Here is a 21,292-nt window from a genome sequence, read left to right on the forward strand (position 1 = left end):
GGAAGGAAGGAAGGAAGGAAAGAAATATGTTTAGAAGGAAGGAAGGAAGGAATTTTATAAAAAAGGAAGGAAATGAATACGATTAGAAGGAAGCAAGGAAGGAAGTTTGGAAGGAAGTTATAAAGGAAGGAATGAAGGAGGGAAATATGATTAGAAGGAAGGAAGGAAGTTTGGAAGGAAGGAAGTAAGGAAAGAAAGAAAGACAGAAATATGTTTAGAAGGAAGTCTGGAAGGAAGTTTGGAAGGAAGGAAGGAAGGAAAGAAAGAAATATGTTTAGAATGAAGTTTGGTAGGAAAGAAGTTTGGAAGAAAAGACAATTAGAAAGGAAGGAACTTTAGAAGGAAATACGTTTAGAAAGAAGGAAGGAAAGAAATATGTTTAGAAGGAAGTTTGAAACGAAGGAAATTTAGAAAGAAGGAAGTAAAGAAATATGATTAGAAGGAAGGAAGGAAGGAAGGAAGGGAGAAAGTTTAGAAGGAAATGCTTTTAGAAAGAAGGAAAGAAATATGTTTAGAAGGAAGTTTGGAAGGAAAGAAGTTAAGAAGGAAAAACATTAGAAAGAAAAGGAGTTAATAAGGAAGGAAGTTTAGAAGGAAATATGTTTAGAAGGAAGGAAGGAAGGACAAAAAAGGAAGTTTTAAAGAAAATACATTTAGAATGAAGAAAGAAAGTAGAAAGGAATTTAGTCTAAGGAGAGAAGTTTGCAAGGAAGGAAGGAAAGAAAGAAATATGTTTAGAAGGAAGTTTTGAAGGAAGGAAGTTTGGAAGGAAGGACGGAAGGAAGGACAGAAAGAAAGAAATATGTTTAGAAGGAAGTTTGGAAGGAAGGAAGTTTGGAAGGAAGGAAGTTGAAGGAAGGAAAGAAAGAAAGAAATATGTTTAGAAGGAAGTTTGGAAGGAAGGAAGTTTGGAAGGAAGGAAGGAAGGAAAGAAATATGATTAGAAGGAAGGAAGGAAAGAAAGAAATATGTTTAGAAGGAAGTTTGGAAAGAAGGAAGGAAGGAAGGAAAGAAAGAAATATGTTTAGAAGGAAGTTTGGAAGGAAGGAAGTTTGGAAGGAAGGAAGGAAGGAAAGAAATATGATTAGAAGGAAGGAAGGAAAGAAAGAAATATGTTTAGAAGGAAGTTTGGAAAGAAGGAAGGAAGGAAGGAAAGAAAGAAATATGATTAGAAGGAAAGAAGGAAGGAAGGAAGGAAGGAAGGAAGGAAATAAATATGTTAAGAAGGAAGGAAGTTTATAAAAAAGGAAGGAAATAAATACGATTAGAAGGAAGGAAGGAAAGAAAGAAAGACAGAAATATGTTTAGAAGGAAGTCTGGAAGGAAGGAAGGACAGAAAGAAAGAAATATGTTTAGAATGAAGTTAGGAAGGAAAGAATGTTGGGAAGGAAAATGCTTAAATTGATAAATGACGCCTCAAACATGAATTCGGTAAAAATGGGTTAACATATAAACCCATTACTTTATTTAGAATAAATAACAGAAACATTGTTTATTAGGTCCAATAAGTCAAAATAACTGGTCTTAGACTGGTCGGAAAAACATCCCCACCCCAAAACTCACATTATTGTTTGAGTCAGTGCTGTTATGGTCAGCCAGTCGCCATAAAGGTCTCAAACCAAATAATCGCAATTCCTTTGAAACCCCAGAAATTGCACACTTCACCTTTAAATAAATGTTCATATAGGTCAGCATCACACAGTGGTGGCCATTCTCATACGGGAGTGCACAGAAGGCAATGGACCCGACTGCTCAAACTGCACCATGTGGAAAAAAACATGGTAGAAAGTCAGTAAACACAAAACAGGAGAATGATTATAGGATAAACTTGAGTTGGGTAAAGGTACCTGTTGGAGTCTGTACTCAGGTGGTGGTTTGAGTCCTCTTAACATTTTATGAGGGTTTGCCAGACTAGTCGGAGAGACAACAACCTGAGGAGAGAAAAAGGAAACTTCAGAAATGTCAGATAAGATGAAGAACAGGCTACAAAAACATTTCTTCTTTTACCTTCTCCACGGCTTTTGATACGGGATACCTGGGGTTTCCATCTGTTGAGGAACAGAATCATCACTTTATTTCCCCTTCAAATATTCTAATTCACTGACATTTTATTTTATATAATCAATAGATTCACATTATTTTGTTATTGTTTATTTTGTTGTATATTTTTGAAAACTGGAATATTGACAACAATATGGTGGACATATTGTGGTGCTACATGACAAAATGAAAACCTGTTTTGATGACTGCGTTCAGTTTTTGATATTTTCGAGAAAAATGTCTATTAAATATAATCTATTAATTACTAGTGTAAAGTAGAATTATTAAATAGCTGTGCTAGTTTCATGTCTCTCGTTTTACTCCACTCTTTGTTTTTAAATAATTTGTACTCAAGTAAATATTTTATGTCCATTTATTTAGGGTAGGGCTGTCGATTTAACTAATTCAGTGTGATTAATTTGACAAAAAATAACGCGTTAAAAAGATTTACGCAATTAATCACACCATAATAAGGAAGAGTCCTGAGAAATGCAAGCTTGTAGTACCACCTGTTTACTCCAGAGGGCAGTAATTGAAATTTCAGCTGTATGAGCAACACACAGTTTATACAGTGAAGAAAACAACCCACAACACAAACATGCGTTACGTTCTTGCGTTCAAAACACTTGCAGGAGCGCAAATGCGAACGAAGAGATCTCAAGATGTGTTTAAAGATTGAGTATTAAACTATATTTAACTTGACACAGAGACCTAAAAGTTTATGTATATGATGCAACGCACCCGAGTCGCTACACAAGCATGCCTGACGCAGGTGTACATTGACGGGTCATTAAACAAGCCCTCATAATAAATTGCTGTGAACTGTATGACAATGATTGACTTATGATGAATAATATGGTAATAAACAATACATTGTATTCTAAAGCCGCTTTTTATATTGTCTTATCAATGATGAACTCTTCTGCCATAAGAATGTAATGCATTTTAATTATCTGAATATTTTTTATTATATATATATATATCATTTTTAAATATTTAAAGATAACTATGTATAATTATATATTGATATAAATATGTATAATCATTATATATTGAATTATTGCTACATGAGGGGCTTTCTCAGCAAATATTTGTATATGCGATTAATCGCAATTAATTAATCGGGACACCGTGTCATTCATTTGATTAAAAAAAATTATCGATTGACAGCCCTAATTTAGGGTGATTGCTGTGGCAGTATTACACAATTCAATAATGATAAAAATGAGGCTCACGTTTCTGGAATTAAATAAATGCTTACTTTACACCATATTTACAAAAAAGAAATCACTTTAAAATATTCACAGTTAAATATAACATTAAACATATAACAGATATTGTGCATTACTCACTGACAATTTTCATTGCCAATGCCGATCTCAGAATGGTCAATTATCAGCCAGGCCGATAAGTATTGCTTTATTACTACAATATTTATTTTTCTGTAAGTAAAAATCTAATAACAGTTTGGGCAAACACTCACCACGTTTACTACAGTAAATCACACCCAGCAAAAAGAGCAGGACAAAAATACAGCAGGGGATTCCAGCAGCAATACCAGCAATAGCAGCTCCACTGAGTCCAGTACCTTACAAACACACACACAGCATTAGTACAGACCATTTCAAGGACTATTTGTTGGTGACATCATTGTTCCATGAACATTTCCTGCTTGTCAAAACAGAGACTGTTTAGCAGAGATAGACAACTTCTATGAAAATGAATGGGAGATATTGGAACGCCCAATGGCAGCCGACGGTCAACCCGCCTTACAGGTAAAATAGCCAATCACCTTTTCGAAGTGGTTGAAAGTAACGGATTACAACTACTCTCGTTACAGTCCTTGAGTACATTTTTCTACTTTTTTAAGTATTTGGAAGTATTCAACTTCGCTACGGTTATTTTTCAACACAATTACCAAGTGCAAAATTTTTGGGAAGAAGAAATCAGCAAGTTATAAGCGCTAAATCTGTTTATAAATTAAAGTGCGATGTGTGCGGCATGACAGAAGCCCGCAGGGCACAGCAACACGAGCACAGCCCCTTGCATAAACTGCCGCCGATGTCCTCTCTTCTCTAGCTTCTCCAAAATGTTCTGCCCTGTCACTATACAAGAACTGTAATACTGTGGTTTTCTACATTTTTCATTTTATTCTGGAAAGGAGCCGTTCATTCAGGTACGAGGGAACCGTCTGAACACATTTATCCACTGATCGAACTTGGCAATGTTTAACTGTGTCAAACGTTAACACAATGTCATTTAGGAGTTGATAACAGCTTCCTTAATAATCTCATTCCATATCTGGACAATCACAGCAACATCATAGAGGATAAATATCCTCCTCTGTTATATTGCATTATATTAGTTTTGTACAGCTTGTTAACTTAATAGCCAAAGTACTTGGACAAAAAAACACATTCACTGAAAGTAAATAGTGACTCAGGCAAACATTCTGTTTATTATCTCCTTATTGTGTTGCATGGAAGAAAGAAAGTCATATGGGTTTAGAACAACATGATGGTGAATGATGACAGAATTTCCATTATTAATAATAATAATAATTCTATAATACATGTTCAATGTGTATTATGTAATGGAATATAGGGGTGTACACGTCTATTATGTAATCTGTGAAAGTAACGAGTTACTCACTACTTGAGTACTCTATTAATTGGATACTTTCTTACTCAAGTAATTATTTATGTTAGTACTTTTACTTCTACTTGAGTAATAATTTTTTGAAGTAATTGTACTTTTACTTGAGTACAGTTTTTGGCAACTCTACCCACCTCTATCTGTCCTACTTCCTCCTCATTATCTCACTGTGATTGGACAGGACAATTTTTGACTTTTGAACGTTACAGTAATAACGTCAGTGTGCAAAGAACTCTTTCATCTCAAAATATGACCCCCAAGATATTATTCAGATTCAAGTTCAACCTGGCCCAATCCTGTGTTGCTCTGACTGTTGTCCTACAGTTCTGCCTGCTTTAGGGAGGATCCTGAAGTAGTATGTGGATTTCGGGTCGAGTCCAGAGATGTTTGTCGTCCTGGAAGTGGCGGGCATCATTTGGATGGTGCGGAACTCTGACGCGACATTGAGAGGCCGGGGGCTGAAGAGGGCGGGACCCTTCAACAGGATATCAAAGCCTTGAAAAGTACAATAAACTCTTTAAAATAAGTTGGAAGCAACCACGTGGTTTATATTAACATACTGTATATAACACTTGAATGAAAGCAACCTGTGTTGATTTGGATGTATGTACAGTACCTGTAATAACAGAGGTAGGAGGTACTTCCCATTTTAAAGTCACTTCTGTATGATAGTTACTCAGGAAAACACCTGAACCTGAGATCTGAGGGCCTTAAATAAGGAATGAATAATAATATAAAATGTATGTTCTTGGTCCAGTAAAAGTTCAGCGCAATCGACAGTATTTGTAGCATAATGTTTTTAGCATTTGTACCACAGAAAATACTTTTCAACTCATCCCTCGTTTGTTTACAAATAAAAATAAATGTGTATTTAAAAATGTATGAGCTGGCCCCATTGACTTCCATTGTAAATGCCTTACTGTAAACACGGTTTAAATAAATGATGAATGAAAGGAATAGTTTCTTTTGTAATCAACATTGTCACAAATGCTGTGATTGAGTTTAACTTGTTTTAAACCAGGAATATTCCTTCACAGGAAAAAGCATGAATCTAAACAAGAACTTAAAGGAATAGTTCACCCTAAAAATGTATATTCTGTCATTACTTCAGCCTGATCTCATGAACATTATGTGACTGTGGCAACATTTTTGCAAAACTAAATGATGTGCTCCATTACAGGTTTTTCTGCAGTTTCCTGAAATGTCCAGTGGGGGGCGCCAAAAGCCACTGAAAAATTCGTAATCAGACAAGGTGTTTAAGGTGATTATTAGATGAGGGTTTTAATGAGTAAACATTACCTCACCAACCTAAAACGTACCAATAGTGTCCTAAAAGCAAATGAGAGGTAAACAAAACAACTTACCCTAAACCAACACATAATCCTAACCGTTAGAGTTCAAAAATCAAATGCGACATGAAAAGCACATTTGCTGAAGTAAACATGTCTTTTTGTGATGCTTCTATGACACTTTTGTCTCACATGTCAGCTTGCATGCTTGTCTAGACTCAAACCATGGTCTTACATTTACATTTACATTTACATTTATGCATTTGGCAGACGCTTTTATCCAAAGCGACTTACAGGGACAATCCCCCCGAAGCAACCTGGAGTTAAGTGCCTTGCTCAAGGACACAATGGTGGTGGCTGTGGGGATCAAACCAGCGACCTTCTGATTAACAGCTTACCAGTTATGTGCTTTAGACCACTACACCACCACCACCACTCCGTCTTCAGAGTCCAACACTCTCAGGTGAGCAACCGTGGGAGTAAATCACATCAGAATAAGTGTGTAAATGTAGGTGAGTCTGTAATACAAGCATTAAAATGTACAATTTTTTTAAATGATGCGTTAGAGTAAAAGTGTTTCGATATCATAGCATAGCAGTGTGTAAGTAGTAGAGTGAAAAAGAAGTGTTAATAAAGTGATAATCAGCCGTTGTGCTTGTGATAAAATGCACAGCTGATGTGGCACCTCTAGTGTTAATTTCACCAGGAAACTGCAGCAAAACGTTGAACGCTGCACATAAAAATTAGTCTGCAAAAATGTAGTTACTGTAACATTCATTCTATGAAACTAGGTTCCATTATTTACATATCATTGTATTATTATTTTTTCTTCAGTGGAACACAAAAGGAAAGTTTTTAAAGAATGTTCATGCTGCTCTTTTCCCATACAACAAATGTTTATAGTGATCATATCTGTCAAGTTCCAAAATGGGGGAAGAAAAAGAAAAAACGTCAAATAGTCCATCCGACTCATGCACTAGTCTTCAAGTCTTCTGTAGCCACACAATAGCTTTGTGTGAGGAACAAACTGATGTTTATGTATAAATTCTTGTATGGAAAAGAAGTCAAAAATGAAAGTTTAGAAAGTCTCCTTTTGTGTTCCACAGAAAGAAATAACAGACAAGTGCGAGTAAATATTGGCAGAATATTTGTTCCTTTAATAATGCATTAAAACTAGCAGTTAGCGGTTGTGGCCTAGCGGTTAGCATGTGCGATATATGGCACTCATGCAAGTTCATAATTGTTTTCTACATCATATGCTTCAATAAAAGTGGCAAAAACGCTAAAAACAGCACATTATTACGATCGATAAACTGACGGAGATATTAACGGATGGCTAAAACGCTATTGTTCCATACCGAGAAGTTTAGCATCCATGTTTCTGTTGCCGAGAGGGTTGATGGCAGTGCAGGTGTAGGTGTTGAGATCTGCAGAACTGGCGTTAAAGTCATTTATGAAGAGTTCAACTGTGTTTGTACTAATCTGGTATTTGGGCCCATTTTCCAGTCTGTGCCCATCTTTGAACCAGTGCGTGATGGCTTCAGGCGTGGCCTCAGAATAACAGTGGATCACAACAGTGGTGTTTTCATCCTGGCTCATGTTGGTGAAAATTACTGGTTGAAAATCTAAAGGAGCACCTGCAACATGAATTTAATAACAATTTAATGACATAAAGAAACCTAGTGAGCAGGTTAGGTTAGGTTAGGGTAAGATTGGTTAGGTTAGGTTTAGAGGGAGGCACTTACAATGGAGGCAAATGGGGCCAATGTTTGGACTGTTTAAATGTGAAGGTTAGGTTAGGTTAGGTTAGGTTAGGTTAGGTTAGGTTAGGTTAGGGTTTAGTCCGGTTAGGTTAAGTTAAGTTACAGTGAGGCACTTACAATAGAAGTGAATGGGGACAATTTTTGGACTGTTTAAAGGCAGAAATGTGAAGGTTAGGGTTAGGGTAAGGTTACATTAGTTTAGGTTAGGTCAGTTTAGGTTAGGTTAAGTCAGGTTAGGTTAAAGTTACAGTGAGGCACTTACAATGGAGGTGAATGGGGCCAATTTTGGGACTGTTTAAAGACAGAAATGTGAAGGTTAGGTTAGGGTTTAGTCAGGTTAGGTTAAGTTAGGTTAGGTTACAGTGAGGCACTTACAATAGAAGTGAATGGGGACAATTTGTGGACTATTTAAAGGCAGAAATGTGAAGGTTAGGGTAAGGTTACATTAGGTTAGGTTAGGTTATGTTAGGTTAGGGTTTAGTCAGGTTAGGTTAAGTTAAGTTAGGTTAGGTTACAGTGAGGCACTTACAATAGAAGTGAATGGGGACAATTTTTGGACTGTTTAAAGACAGAAATGTGAAGGTTAGGTTAGGGTTTAGTCAGGTTAGGTTAAGTTAGGTTAGGTTACAGTGAGGCACTTACAATGGAAGTGAATGGGGACAATTTTTGGACTGTTTAAAGACAGAAATGTGAAGGTTAGTTTAGGTTAGGGTTTAGTCCGGTTAGGTTAAGTTAAGTTACAGTGAGGCACTTACAATAGAAGTGAATGGGGACAATTTTTGGACTGTTTAAAGGCAGAAATGTGAAGGTTAGGGTAAGGTTACATTAGGTTAGGTTAGGTTATGTTAGGTTAGGGTTTAGACAGGTTAGGTTAAGTTAAGTTAGGTTAGGTTACAGTGAGGCACTTACAATAGAAGTGAATGGGGACAACTTTTGGACTGTTTAAAGGCAGAAATGTGAAGGGTAGATTAGGTTAGGTTAGGGTTTAGTCAGGTTAAGTTAAGTTAGGTTAGGTTACAGTGAGGCACTTACAATGGAAGTGAATGGGGAAAATGTTTGGACTGTTTAATGGCAGAAATGTGATGCTCATAATTATATAAACACACTTGCATTAATTCTTCTGTTAAATCTTTTGCATTATTTTAGCTGTGAAGTTGTTTATATTGTTGTTTTTACAGTCGTTTTAGGGTGTACAGCTTTACGTCGTCATGGCAAAAAAGTCTGAAATTGTATATTACTTAACACAGAAAAGGTTAGCAAGCAATTTTATGCCACTAAAATCATGTTAGTAATCATATTGTTTGCATCTTATGGCTATACTCTTGAAACAATGCATATTTAAATGTTTAAGGAATGGCTCCATTCACTTCCATTGTAAGCGCAACAATATAAACCAGATTTGTATTTTTGTTTAAGAAAAGGAAGATTATACAACCCCAATTCTGAAAAAGTTGGGACAGTATGAAAAATGCTAATGAAAATAAAAAAGATTGATTTGTAAATTATAATCACCCTTCGCTATATTGAAATCGCTACAACTATACATTATATGATGTTTTATCTTGTGAATGTAATTTAAAAAAAAATAAAACATTTCAAATCAGAAGATTGCAACACGCTCCAAAAAAGTCACCATTTCTTCTAATAACACTTATTGAGCATTCAGGCACTGACGACACCAGTTTGTTAAGTTTAAAAAGTGGAATTTTCCCCATCCATCCGTTATGCAGGTCTTCAACTGCACAATTGAATGGGGTCTTCATTGCCGGATGGTGTGCTTCATAATGCGCCACACATTCTCAATTGGAGATGATCAGGATTGCAGGCAGGCCAATCTAGCACCCACACTCTGCTTATTTGGCCAGTATTTGGCTTGAAGTTGTCCTGTTGAAAATTCCGGGTCGTCCATTGAAAAGGTGGTGCTGGATGGCAGTACATGCTGCTCCAAAATTTGTACATATCTGTCTGCATTCATGGTGTTCTCACAGATGTGCGAGTTACCCATACCATGGGCACTGACACACCCTTGGCCCATACAGACACTGGCTTTTGAACCTGATGATGATAACAGCTTGGATGGTCCTTTTCCTCTTTGGCCCAGAAACTAGCCCAGAAACCAGCGCTTCTGGACAGTGATGATGTATGGCTTCTCCTTTACATAGTAAAGTCTTAACTTGCATCTGTAGATGCAGCGGTGAGTGGTGTTGACTAACAAAGGTTTATTAAAGTAATCCCAAACCCATGTTCATGATATCCATCACAGATGAATGATGTTTTTTAACACAGTGATGTCTGAGGCATCAGAGATTCTCAATTGGAGATGGGAGGATCTATGATAATAGGGTGGAGTCCGTCACCAGTCTAGAGATCTAGAGATTTAACTAGATTCCTTTAATCTTTTAACAGTATTGTACAATCCTTCCAAAGTGCTGGAGTATTTGCTGAACCATCTGTTGGCAAATTGACCAGTCTCGAATGATCTTTGATCTTGAAGGACTAGGCTGTTTTTGGAGGCTCCTTATATACTATAACACGATTGCCTCACCTGCATAACATCTCCTGTTTCACATCGCCTTGTAGTGCAATCAATATAGCAATGGGTGAATATAATTTACAAATCACTCCTTTTTGTTTTTATTTGCCTTTTTCATACCATCCCAACTTTTTCGGAATTGGGGTTGTACCTTTAACTATCACTAACATTCACTATAACTACTAACATTTTGCCAAGAAATTTAAGAGAAGCCAAGCAGAAATTATTAGTAAGAGAATTAATATTATTCTAAATGTTGTATTCAGAGTATCACTTACATGGAATAACACTGCATTGTGTGTGAATTAGAGGATGTTCAGCATTGCAGATGATTTTTTGCCCATTTAAACTCTGACTATCCCTTATAGTGACACTGAAATTGCCCTCTCCTGTGCCATTTGTGCTCAAGCTGGGGAAAGACACCTGTGCTTTTGGAGCGCCACCTGGCCACACACAGAGGAACTGCAGCTCTATGTTTCCACTCACAGCATGTACTGAGCACAACGGCTCACCACTTGGAGACTCTGTAGAAATGAAAATGAGTTGATGATGAAACTATTAGAATTCAAGACACAAATAAAAACATCTCTATTGATTAGTTCTGATTGGACGAGCAGTGTTACAGTGATTTCACCACTGTGAATGGATGCTCTTAGGCCTAAAACCCCCTTAACCATGTTATATCCTGTGGTTTTCCCACGGATTATGGGGTTTTAGGTTAAGAACACCCCTTACTTGCGTTAAAATCACTGTGGTCTTTAAACATGGTGGTTCTCAACTGTCGCTAGCAGGGGAAAACAATGCTACATAATAAAATGCTCACCATAAAATTGTGCATAGTTAGGATAGAATAACTTATAGACATATCAACTTTTAAAAGGGAGAAGAAATATCTTTTATAGTTGAAAAAAAGCAGCGCGTCCAAACAAACTTGATATTTTGCCCCAAATTAATCTGTTACTTCGTAGAAGACAGCCAAATTAGACAGATGTCAACATGGTAATCATTTTATTTGTATGGCGCTTTTCACAACACACATCGCTTCAAAGCAGCTTTACAGAAAAAAATGCATTAACTCAAAATGAAACTGTAATATCTATAAAGTCTTAATGAATTAATGAATAATGCCTTTGAAGTTCATCCTGGATTATCTGCAGAAGTTCAACATAGATGCAATTGTACTTGTTAGTTGGCTGATGAAGGCTTTTGTTGGCAATTAATTGAGTAATCAGATTACTTTCCAGATACTTCATCAATTACATTACTTTTAAGTTACTCTTCATTCATTGCCGCACACACTTCAGCTGTCACAGAAACGCAAACAGACATACAATTGACCATTTGAATTCATATATTACATGCATTATAATGCATAAATAATAGAATATGTAAACCAAGTATTGTACTTAAAAGCAATCACCTTAACTGAAAGCCAGTCACTGTGTTGAGGCAGGTGAGGAATGATAAACAAAATAACTCTGTAACTCCTCACCCTAACCCTTAACCCTAACCCTTAACCCTAAACCTCAAACCTTAACCCTAACCCTTAACCCTAAACCTCAAACCTTAACCCTAAACCTAATCCTAACCCTAACCCTCAAACTTTAACCCTAACCCTTAAACCTTAACCCTAACCCTTAACAATTAACCCTAACCCTTAAACCTTAACCCTCAAACCTTAACCCTAACCCTAACCCTTAACCCTAACCCTTAACCCTAACCCTCAAACCTTAACAATTAACCCTAACACTCAAACCTTAACTCCTAACCCTAACCCTTAACCCTAATCCTTAACCCTAACCCTTAACCCTAACCCTTAACCCTAATCGTTAACCCTAACCCTTAACCCTAATCCTAACCCTTAACCCTAATCCTAACCATCAAACCTTAACCCTTAACTCTAATCCTAACCCTTAACCCTAATCCTAACCATCAAACCTTAACCCTAACCCTAATCCTAACCCTTAACCCTAATCCTAACCATCAAACCTTAACCCTTAACCCTAATCCTAACCCTTAACCCTAATCCTAACCATCAAACCTTAACCCTTAACCCTAACCCTTAACCCTTAACCCTAATCCTAACCCTAACCCTTAACCCCTAACCCTTAACCCCTAATCCAGGGAACCAGGCACAGAACATGAGAACACATGTGAAGACTGACTAAGAGACCAGGGGAAACAAGGGCTTAAATACACAAGGGCAAACAAGGGAACGAGGAACACCTGGAGAATACAATCAGGGGGAAAATCAATCATAAAAAGAAACTACAAAGGACTACAAATCTAACAGGAAACAGGAACGGGGAAGCAGACAAGGATTTCAAAATAAAAGTCTATGCACAGAAACAGGGAACTCGTGACAGTAACTGTAATCTGATGATTACAAGACTTTAAAATGCAATGTATTACACTACTTTTTTTGACTAAAAAGTAATTAGATTACAGTAACTAAATACTTAGTAATCAGATCACACCCAACGCTGGTGGTGAATTACTTTGAAAACCCTCTCCATTACCAGTATACTTGTAACCGAAAACAGACACTATAAACCCGAATGTTGTCAATACTGGAAAAATCAAGTTGTCTTAATGAAACAGTACTTGAAATGTCAAGTTTTGGATTCACAGCTCTATGTTCTTTGGACTTCATATTTCTTAATATGACATAATATTTGAAGTGTTAATAACTCAAACTATTGAGTACAAAATTGAGGCTATGGGGAATACACATAATGCCTTGAGCTTTTATTTAATTATTTAAATAAAAGGAGGAATTATTTAATTATGTTTCATTGGTCAAAGGGAATGCATAGAAGTTGAAGCTCTTTTGCAGTATTAATTATGGTGTTTTGTTGCAAATGGTTGTTTTGAAAAAAGATGTTTTGTGTGATGTCACCAAGTCAGTTCTCCTTGTGCATGTGCATCTGAAGTAGGTGTCTATGCATTTCCATGGAGAAATACGTTTATTTAATGACTGGCCTAGAACCAGTTATAATCTTCTTTATTTAAGCTGTTTTTTATTACCTAAATTTGAGTCCATTCAATTAAAATTATTAAGTAGAAACAACAACATTTAAATAGCAAATCTGATTTAAGTCTACTTGCATCTAGGTACATTAACTTAAATAGTTAAGTTCATTATATATGATCAACAAGTGAAGTTTTGGAGACTCAATTCAATTGATGTAATGAGTTTCCTCAATCAACTGAGTAAAGTCAACTTACTTGTGGATGTGGCCTTAGAAACCAAAATTGTCAATTTTCTTATTCGGTTAATACTTTTGCACATTAATTGGCCTATGCAGTTCACAGTAATATTAATACATTTCAATCTTTGATTATAAGGACATTTTTGTTTCCTTTTGTACGATAAACAATCGGTTGGTCAAATGTTCTTGTATTGGGTCACCTCATGATTTCCAATGTAAAAACAGGCCCTTAAGCAAAAGTAGTTGAGAACTACTGATTTATCCAAGATAATATTTACATACACAACATCCAAACATGCTGATATAGCTATACTTGGCTCTAAATTCAACTTGCAAAAAAGCATTTCAATTGCATAGTCCTACCATAGATATTTATAGTGATGTTTCTCTCGAGCTCTGCACCAGTCCTTGTGTTCTTCAGTGTGCAAGTGTAAATGCCACTCTGACTTGTCTTTACATCGGTCAGATTGACGGTTCCTGCTGAAGATGTTGGAATGGACAGGCCGCTGAAAAGCCATGTGGCGGAGGGAGGCGGTACACCATCGCCTTCACAGGAGAGGAAAACAGACTCGCCCGAAACAAAGACTGCTTTTGTGGGGCTCACCTTGAGAACAGGCCTATCTGGTCCATCTAAGGGCAGCCGAAGGGAGAGGAAATGAAATGGGTTATTGTTAGGGAAAATAAAGGCCTTTTGATAGCAAACGGCTTAGGTAACAAGACGCACAGGTGATTTAAACATCAACGTAGACGTTTTTTGGAATAAGAGCTTTAGAAGTATGAGGTAGAGCTGTATTTTTACAGTATGTCAACATTAGAAAGCTGCAGAAATAGCTAGTGCTAGTTTCATGTCACTTATATGACTCCTTGTATTTTTCATACACACTAAAACAAATCCAACTCACATCAGTGTTTCATGTGCTTGTATGTCAAAGGCATAATTGTAAATATACTTACACAGCACTGTAATGTTCCTGTGACGTGTCTCAGTGCTGAACGGGTTTGTAAGGACCGCAGTGTAGCGGCCTGTGTCATTTCTGCTGGGTTTATTTATTGTGAGGTTCTTCCCATTGATGAAATAATGAGGTCCATTTTCCAACTGGATCCCATTAAAGAACCACCGCACTTCTTTGGCCTCCCCTGGGATTGTGCTGGAATACAAGGTGAACGCACGTTCACCTTCAATGGCCTCATCTGGATCAGTATGCACGGATACATTCTTGATGATATCTATTGAAAAAGAAAAACAAATAGTCTGTTTTCCTTGAACTTATTCACAGAAATGAATCGAACTATTTTTAGACTGCTGCAGACGTTTAAAGCATGTCTAAATGCTCACAAGAAAGTATCATTAATATTGTCAAAGGATCATTAAACTCAGTTTTAAGAAAATGTGATGTCCCAGTAAAACATGCACAAAACGTTATTGCAATATTTGTTGTTATGCGGCTTAACTTTATATCACCAATATATAGCCTATAAAGTAACACTTTAATTAATTACATTAACAAATAGTTATAAATATTATTTTTAAGATATAAAGCCTTGATCCCACCACAGAATAAAACAATGAAATAAAAAAGGTCATTCTGACTTTATAACTCGCAATTCAGAATTTATTTATAACTCGCAATTCTGAGACATAAAGTAAATTGCGTGATAAAAACTTGCAATTACGAGGTATAAAGTCACATTTGTGAGCTATTTGTTCAGAGATATCCTGAAAAACGTTGTTTTGTGGTAAAGTAAATAAAGCAGAAAAGATTAAGTACTTTCTACATTAAATACATTTAATCGTGAACGTGAAAATTTGAAGTTAATTCTACATTTGTACTCAATACTTGAGCTTATGAGTAAATATTATTTATGATTGTTTATTATCATTTCAATGCATTTTCATGTATCGGTCCAAAAGTAGAAAACCTTGTCATATTTAATTGCTAATCTGAATCAATTTCAAACTTTTCTAAGCTTGAATAATTAATGAGCTTATAATTAATGGTTTCACTGTTTGCAAGTTTTATTTACACCGATTTTGTTGTTACATTTGGTAACTTCATTTTTGTGAAGCCTAAAGTTCATTTTTACCCATTCATGATAGAAAAAAAAGATCTGTTGATTGTTACCCTCATCGTGTTTTGGGAACCAAGTGTTGAGGTCTGTATGTGCAGCTCACTCACTTTAATCACTATTATGTGGGGCGGCTGTGGCTCAGGTGGTAGAGCGGGTCGGCCACTAATCGCAGGGTTGGCGGTTTGATTCCCGGCCCACACGACTCCACATGCTGAAGTGTCCTTGGGCAAGACACTGAACCCAATGGCAGACTAGCACCTTGCATGGCAGCTCTGCCATCATTGGTGTATGAATGGGTGAATGAGTCACAGTTTAAAGCGCTTTGAATACCGCTAAGATTAAAAAGGTGCTATATAAGTGCAGATAATTTATCATTTATGTCAAGAAGTGGATTATCTCAATTTTATAGCATTAAACTTTATTTAGAAAAGCTGTGTGCAAAAACTTGGGAAATAAATGTTTTTTAATGCATAAAGTCGAAATTCTGAGATATAGAGTTGCAATTATGGGAAATAAAGTTAAATAAAAAAATGTAATATTATTATTATTGCATTTACAAACAACAAACAATTAGAATGGCATAGGGAATAAACAGAGAGAGAGAGAGAGAGAAAAAAATATGTATATATAGATATAATTTATAATATTTGTATAATACGTTAACATAAACGTATAAAGGTATACAAATTTGTCGGTAGAATCACGTGGAAGCCCCTTACATGACTGTTTTCAAACAAGTTTCCCGAATGCTCCTCATCTGCCATTGGTCGGTCATACTCACCATAAACAAAGAGGTAAAACTTAGCACTGACTCTTCCCTTTCCAATCTTAATCATTTCCACAGTATATGTGCCATTATAACCAAGAGACACGTTTCGAAAGGTAAGCGATCCATTTTGTTCAGCCGTTAACACATTGGTGTAGTTTGCAGCATAATCTGAGGTAGAGCTGATGCCAACGGTCCACGAGGCGACAGGCAGGCTTCCCATGAACCACGTCACCACCGGCTGAGATGCACCACTATGAGATACTTCAAGTGTCACACTAGTGCCCACAAGAGCTTCAACTGATACAGGACCCGTGGGTGAGAGGATCAGATAACATAAATGACCTACAGTATGACAGGACAAAACACAACGAGAGTAATTTACCAAGTAATAACAACAACATAACATAGTTACAAATCGGGTTGTTTGTAATTTAGCAGAGACTTTTTTATCCAAAGCAACTTACTGTGCAAAGGCAAAACACAGTAACTGGTCAAAACGGAGTTAAGATCGAAACCATGTCTTTTCAATACATTTTAAAAAGCTGGAACAAAATATTTACTAAAAAGTACACTTGATTACTCGCTCACAGTAGCACATCCTGCTGGTATACTACGTCTAATGTCAAAACAAAAAGGCAATGCCTTTATTTAGCATCAGGACTACTGTAAATACATGTACTACGTTCCACTAAACATCGTAATCACAACTTTCTAACATCGACAAACAAAAATAGATCTTATATTTGTCCTGATAAGTGGCTGATAATGATGCATTTATCTGATTTCATTCAAAAGCACACTTCATTGCATAATTTGCCATTTTAAAAATATATTTAATTTACCATTGGATGTCATGCTGTTGTTTATGCAGTATGAGTATACATGAGTATACAAATGTTTGTAAAAATTACTAAAAATTCGAGCATTGATCTCCAGATCAGGTACTTATAAAGCTGACATTTATCAAAACGCATGTACAAAATGCTCAGATAGTGTCACATTTTCAATATATATTCAAGACAATTGGAAAATAATAAAATATAATATATTTAGATTTTTTATTGTTCACAAATCGAAAAGATAATGCAACAGATCAGGACAAACCCAGAACAGGATTCGTTACATTCACTCTGAATTTTCACGAGATGCAACTGGTTGTCAAACACATATTGAGCCACACATAACACATAATCTATACCTTAGTTACACATACACATATGTATTTTCTCACAGTCTAAATAGATGAACAACTTACATTATTTCACTAGTACACCCAAATGAAAATAGTCATATCATACTGCTCATGAGTTAAACTTGCTATAGTTTGCTTCCATGTTGTTTCTACGTCATGTCTACTAATGTCAAATTTAAATCAAATCAATCACTGAAGCATCAGCGGCACCTTGAGTAAGAAATAGCAAGTAGAGTATGTATGTGTACATGCATATGGGATCCTGATATATCACCATTGTTTATAATTGATTGTTGCACAGAAAGTAAGCACGATATAGTGTTTATTTGTATGAATATAGTACAAATTTCTCTTGTAATACATGAATTAATCATAAAGAAATATATAATTTATGGAAATGCAGAAATAAAAACGACATACCTCGGGACTCTATACACTTTTGGTTCTTAAACCATTATAATAAAAAACACATTTGCGATTTTGTCATTTTGTGTGTGCATGTGTGCACGCTATTTATAAGAGACGGATTGAGGAATACTGAAGAGGTGTGACCACAACTCCAAAAAATGGATGAGGTACAGAGGGTGAAATGAGGTCCCAGGTCTCTAAAGACACGAGGTATTCGTTAAAGGGTTAATAATAATAATAAACAAGAAAACCTGTTTCGTATGTGATTTTTAAAAGACCTCTCTAAATATTAGTCTTATTTCTTGCTTTATTAAAGTGAGAGATGGCATTTGACACCTTCCCCCAAAGCGAGACGAATAGCCCAAAAGATCTTTGGTATATAATATGATCTTATGACATATAAAATAAGAGTTCCCCTTACCTGTAATGAAGAACAAAAGAACACAAATCAAACCAAACAGCATCCGCATGTCGAAAAACTCAAAATATATACAATTCTTCAACACCTTTAGGTCAGTCAGACTTTTATTTAGGACGATGATTCGGAAAATGTCATAATATTCCACTCCATGTTCACAGTTAGGAAGTCCTTGTGCTCTTCAGCTCCTTGAACTGAGTTTGCTGAGGAGTGTTTTTAAACTCCTCCTCTCTGCCCACAGGTGTGCCTCACCTGCGCAACACCAGCCAATGAGATGAATCTCTGACAATAAGATGAACATAAAAACATCTATTCTGTTCCTATATACCTTTTCATTATAACTGTTTCTTCATAAACCTATAAAGCACTGCATGAGAACAGAATAAGCTGATGTCTAAGACAGGGCATGACTTAGCACACATTGTAATAATAATAATAATAATAATAATAATTAATTAATTAATTATAAAAATGTTATTTGAACCATTTAATGTTAATTTTCGATTCAGTGTCTATTCAAGTTTGCAAAATATTAGTTTTCAAGTTTAAAAGATTGTTCAGAGCACTCCTGAAACAGCAAGAGACAGCGATGAAACGTGGTATCCGTTACTTTTCTCAGCGCTGGTCTGGACGGAACAATCGCAGTCGTTTGTGATTACTGGAAACACGTTTTCAAAACTCAATTTCACAGAGATTAATTCACGATTAATTTCTTTTAATTGATAGATTTAAATAATTATACGTTGTCCTGCACACAAGCAAAGAGTTTAAAAAGAGATTTTAATTTGCTCTCTGTGGCATCAAGCGCCCCCTGGAGGAAGAAATGTTTGTTATGATTTAATCCCACGTGATCTTAATGCAGACAAATTGTTAAAAACGTCATTATAAAAGGCACCAAAATTAAGCACTTCAATATATCCAAGGCAAAGGATTGGCATTGTTTTTTTTTTACATATACTTTTGACATTTCTAAAACTATTTTAAACAGCATTTTGCAGATACTTTTAAATGTATTGACTAAATTGATTAATGGGAGACTGCATGGAATTTGGGTACTTTTGAAAATGTATTCGGCACACAACAGGACCATTTAAACTTTGTGAAGTTTTAATCTAGTGCAGGCAAATATTGTGAAAAACAAAAAGAAATGATGACCAGTGTACCCTGACTATTGATCCAAACCATAGAGGACCCTTGCTGGCCCTCGTCACAGGGCCTGGGACAACATTCCCAGTTTTCCCCCTCTAAAGACAGCCCTGCCCACAGGTGTCCAGTCTTTTAAGCTTATTTGGTTGCCAGGAATGCACAGTTTGTGGCTACGTTCAAAGTGCTGACATAGAGACTAGAGTGGCTTTGAAACTTGAAACGACACAGACAGAGAAGCAAGATGAGAGATAAAGAACCATGAGAAGAGACCCTGTGAAATCATCAGGGCTGAACCCGCATGGACTTTTATTTTCCCAGCTCTGTGTTTACCAGTAAACCAAACTGGTGGCTCATGAGAACGGTCTGGACGCCTCCATGTTTCCACATCTTTTTCCCGCACAACCGGTTAGACAAGTGCAGAAACTGAGAAATATTACAAACAAACAAATGACATAACCCACAATGTCCCCCACCGGATTAGTATTTACAGGGTTTATGAGTAACGGAACACATGTAACGGAATTACGTATTTAAAATATAAGTAACAGTATTCCATTACAGTTACAATTTAAATCATTGGTAATTAGAATACAGTTACATTCAAAAAAGTATTTTGATTACTGAAGAGATTACTTTGTATTTTATTGTCATTTGTTTCATTTAATATTTAGTGCTTTCAGATAGAAAACATTTATACATATAAATGATGAGATCCAAAGAGTGTTTGAACAGCGGTGAAACACTTTCTTATGATGTGTTACATTCATACGAGCAGACAGAGAAGTACGTTTGAAGTAAGTTTGGAGCAGAAGAAATAGAAATAAACCTTGTTTAAATTGTTAGCTTTATGCTAAGCTAAAATGCTATTTCTAGCCATTTTACATGCATGTTACCAGACACGATCATATTTATTATCAAGAAAATTCACGTTGGATCATAATTTAAATTTTTCTAGTAAGACCTTCGATATTAGGACAAACATCATATTCTTGATCATTTTTGTATTGCTTTCCTGTAAACATAGCTTAAAAATCCTTAAAACAAGATCAGTTTGATTTATAATAAGATATTTGGGTTTTTCAGTGAATGTATTTTTAATTTCAAAAACAGTCAAAACAAGTGAAAAACATCTACCAGTGCTGAAGAAGTAATCCAAAGTATTTAGAGTACATTACTGACCTTGAGTAATCTAACGTAATATGTTACAAATTACATTTTACAGCATGTATTCTGTGATCTGTAGTGGAATACATTTCAAAAGTAACCCTCACAACCCTGAGTATTTATCCACATTCATTTTTTTTTAGACATTGCAAAAATAATAATGTCCTGTTTTCAAGCAAGTTACCCAATCACTCCTACCGCCTCTTCCACCCGATCTTCTATCTGTGTTTCTTTTGTTTACAAAGTTCAGTGCTGTCACAGAGACACCTTCTCAAGACACCTATTTCAGTGTCACCATAGGACGTTATGTGTATGGAGGACCAAATCTGACAATGTATACATATATTTGCATGTGAATGGAGTGGTGGTAGCGTAGTGGGCTAAAGCACATAACTGTTAATCAGAAGGTTGCTGGTTCGATCCCCACAGCCACCACCATTGTGTCCTTGAGCAAGGCACTTAACTCCAGGTTGCTCCGGAGGGATTGTCCCTGTAATAATTGCACTGTAAGTCGCTTTGGATAAACACATCTGCCAAATGCAAATTAATGTAAAAAGAAAGTGTACATAGAAATACATTTATTTTTTAACGTCACATAAATGAGTATTTATACTTTTATTACCTTATGTATTG

The 21,292-nt window shown here is 36.0% G+C and overlaps 2 protein-coding genes across 3 annotated transcripts in view; one reads left to right on the plus strand and one right to left on the minus strand.

The window, feature by feature from the left end:
* The window catches only part of LOC127655440 (free fatty acid receptor 3-like), a 526,022-nt gene that overhangs the window by 464,678 nt on the left and 40,052 nt on the right, over positions 1–21,292 (plus strand). The window contains exon 3 of one of the 2 annotated variants that reach the window (XR_007972044.1): positions 21,067–21,138. The exons of the other annotated variant lie outside the window; for it this stretch is intronic. The gene's annotated coding sequence lies outside the window, so the exon portion shown is untranslated. Of the gene's footprint in view, positions 1–21,066; positions 21,139–21,292 lie in introns of those variants that run through there. 2 annotated transcript variants of the gene reach the window in all.
* Positions 1,497–18,515, minus strand: vsig10l (V-set and immunoglobulin domain containing 10 like). The gene is made up of 12 exons (XM_052143261.1): positions 18,353–18,515; positions 16,344–16,673; positions 14,447–14,719; positions 13,856–14,122; positions 10,559–10,804; positions 7,343–7,621; positions 5,312–5,404; positions 4,981–5,190; positions 3,524–3,628; positions 2,008–2,048; positions 1,848–1,931; positions 1,497–1,757 (listed from the first exon to the last, which is right to left on the minus strand). Exons 1-12 carry the CDS (start codon positions 18,399–18,401, stop codon positions 1,695–1,697), a joined length of 2,040 nt encoding a protein of 679 aa, XP_051999221.1. The 5' UTR covers positions 18,402–18,515; the 3' UTR covers positions 1,497–1,694.

The sequence above is a fragment of the Xyrauchen texanus genome, chromosome 15 (genome assembly GCF_025860055.1).
Source record: "Xyrauchen texanus isolate HMW12.3.18 chromosome 15, RBS_HiC_50CHRs, whole genome shotgun sequence".
Lineage (NCBI taxonomy): Eukaryota > Metazoa > Chordata > Actinopteri > Cypriniformes > Catostomidae > Xyrauchen > Xyrauchen texanus.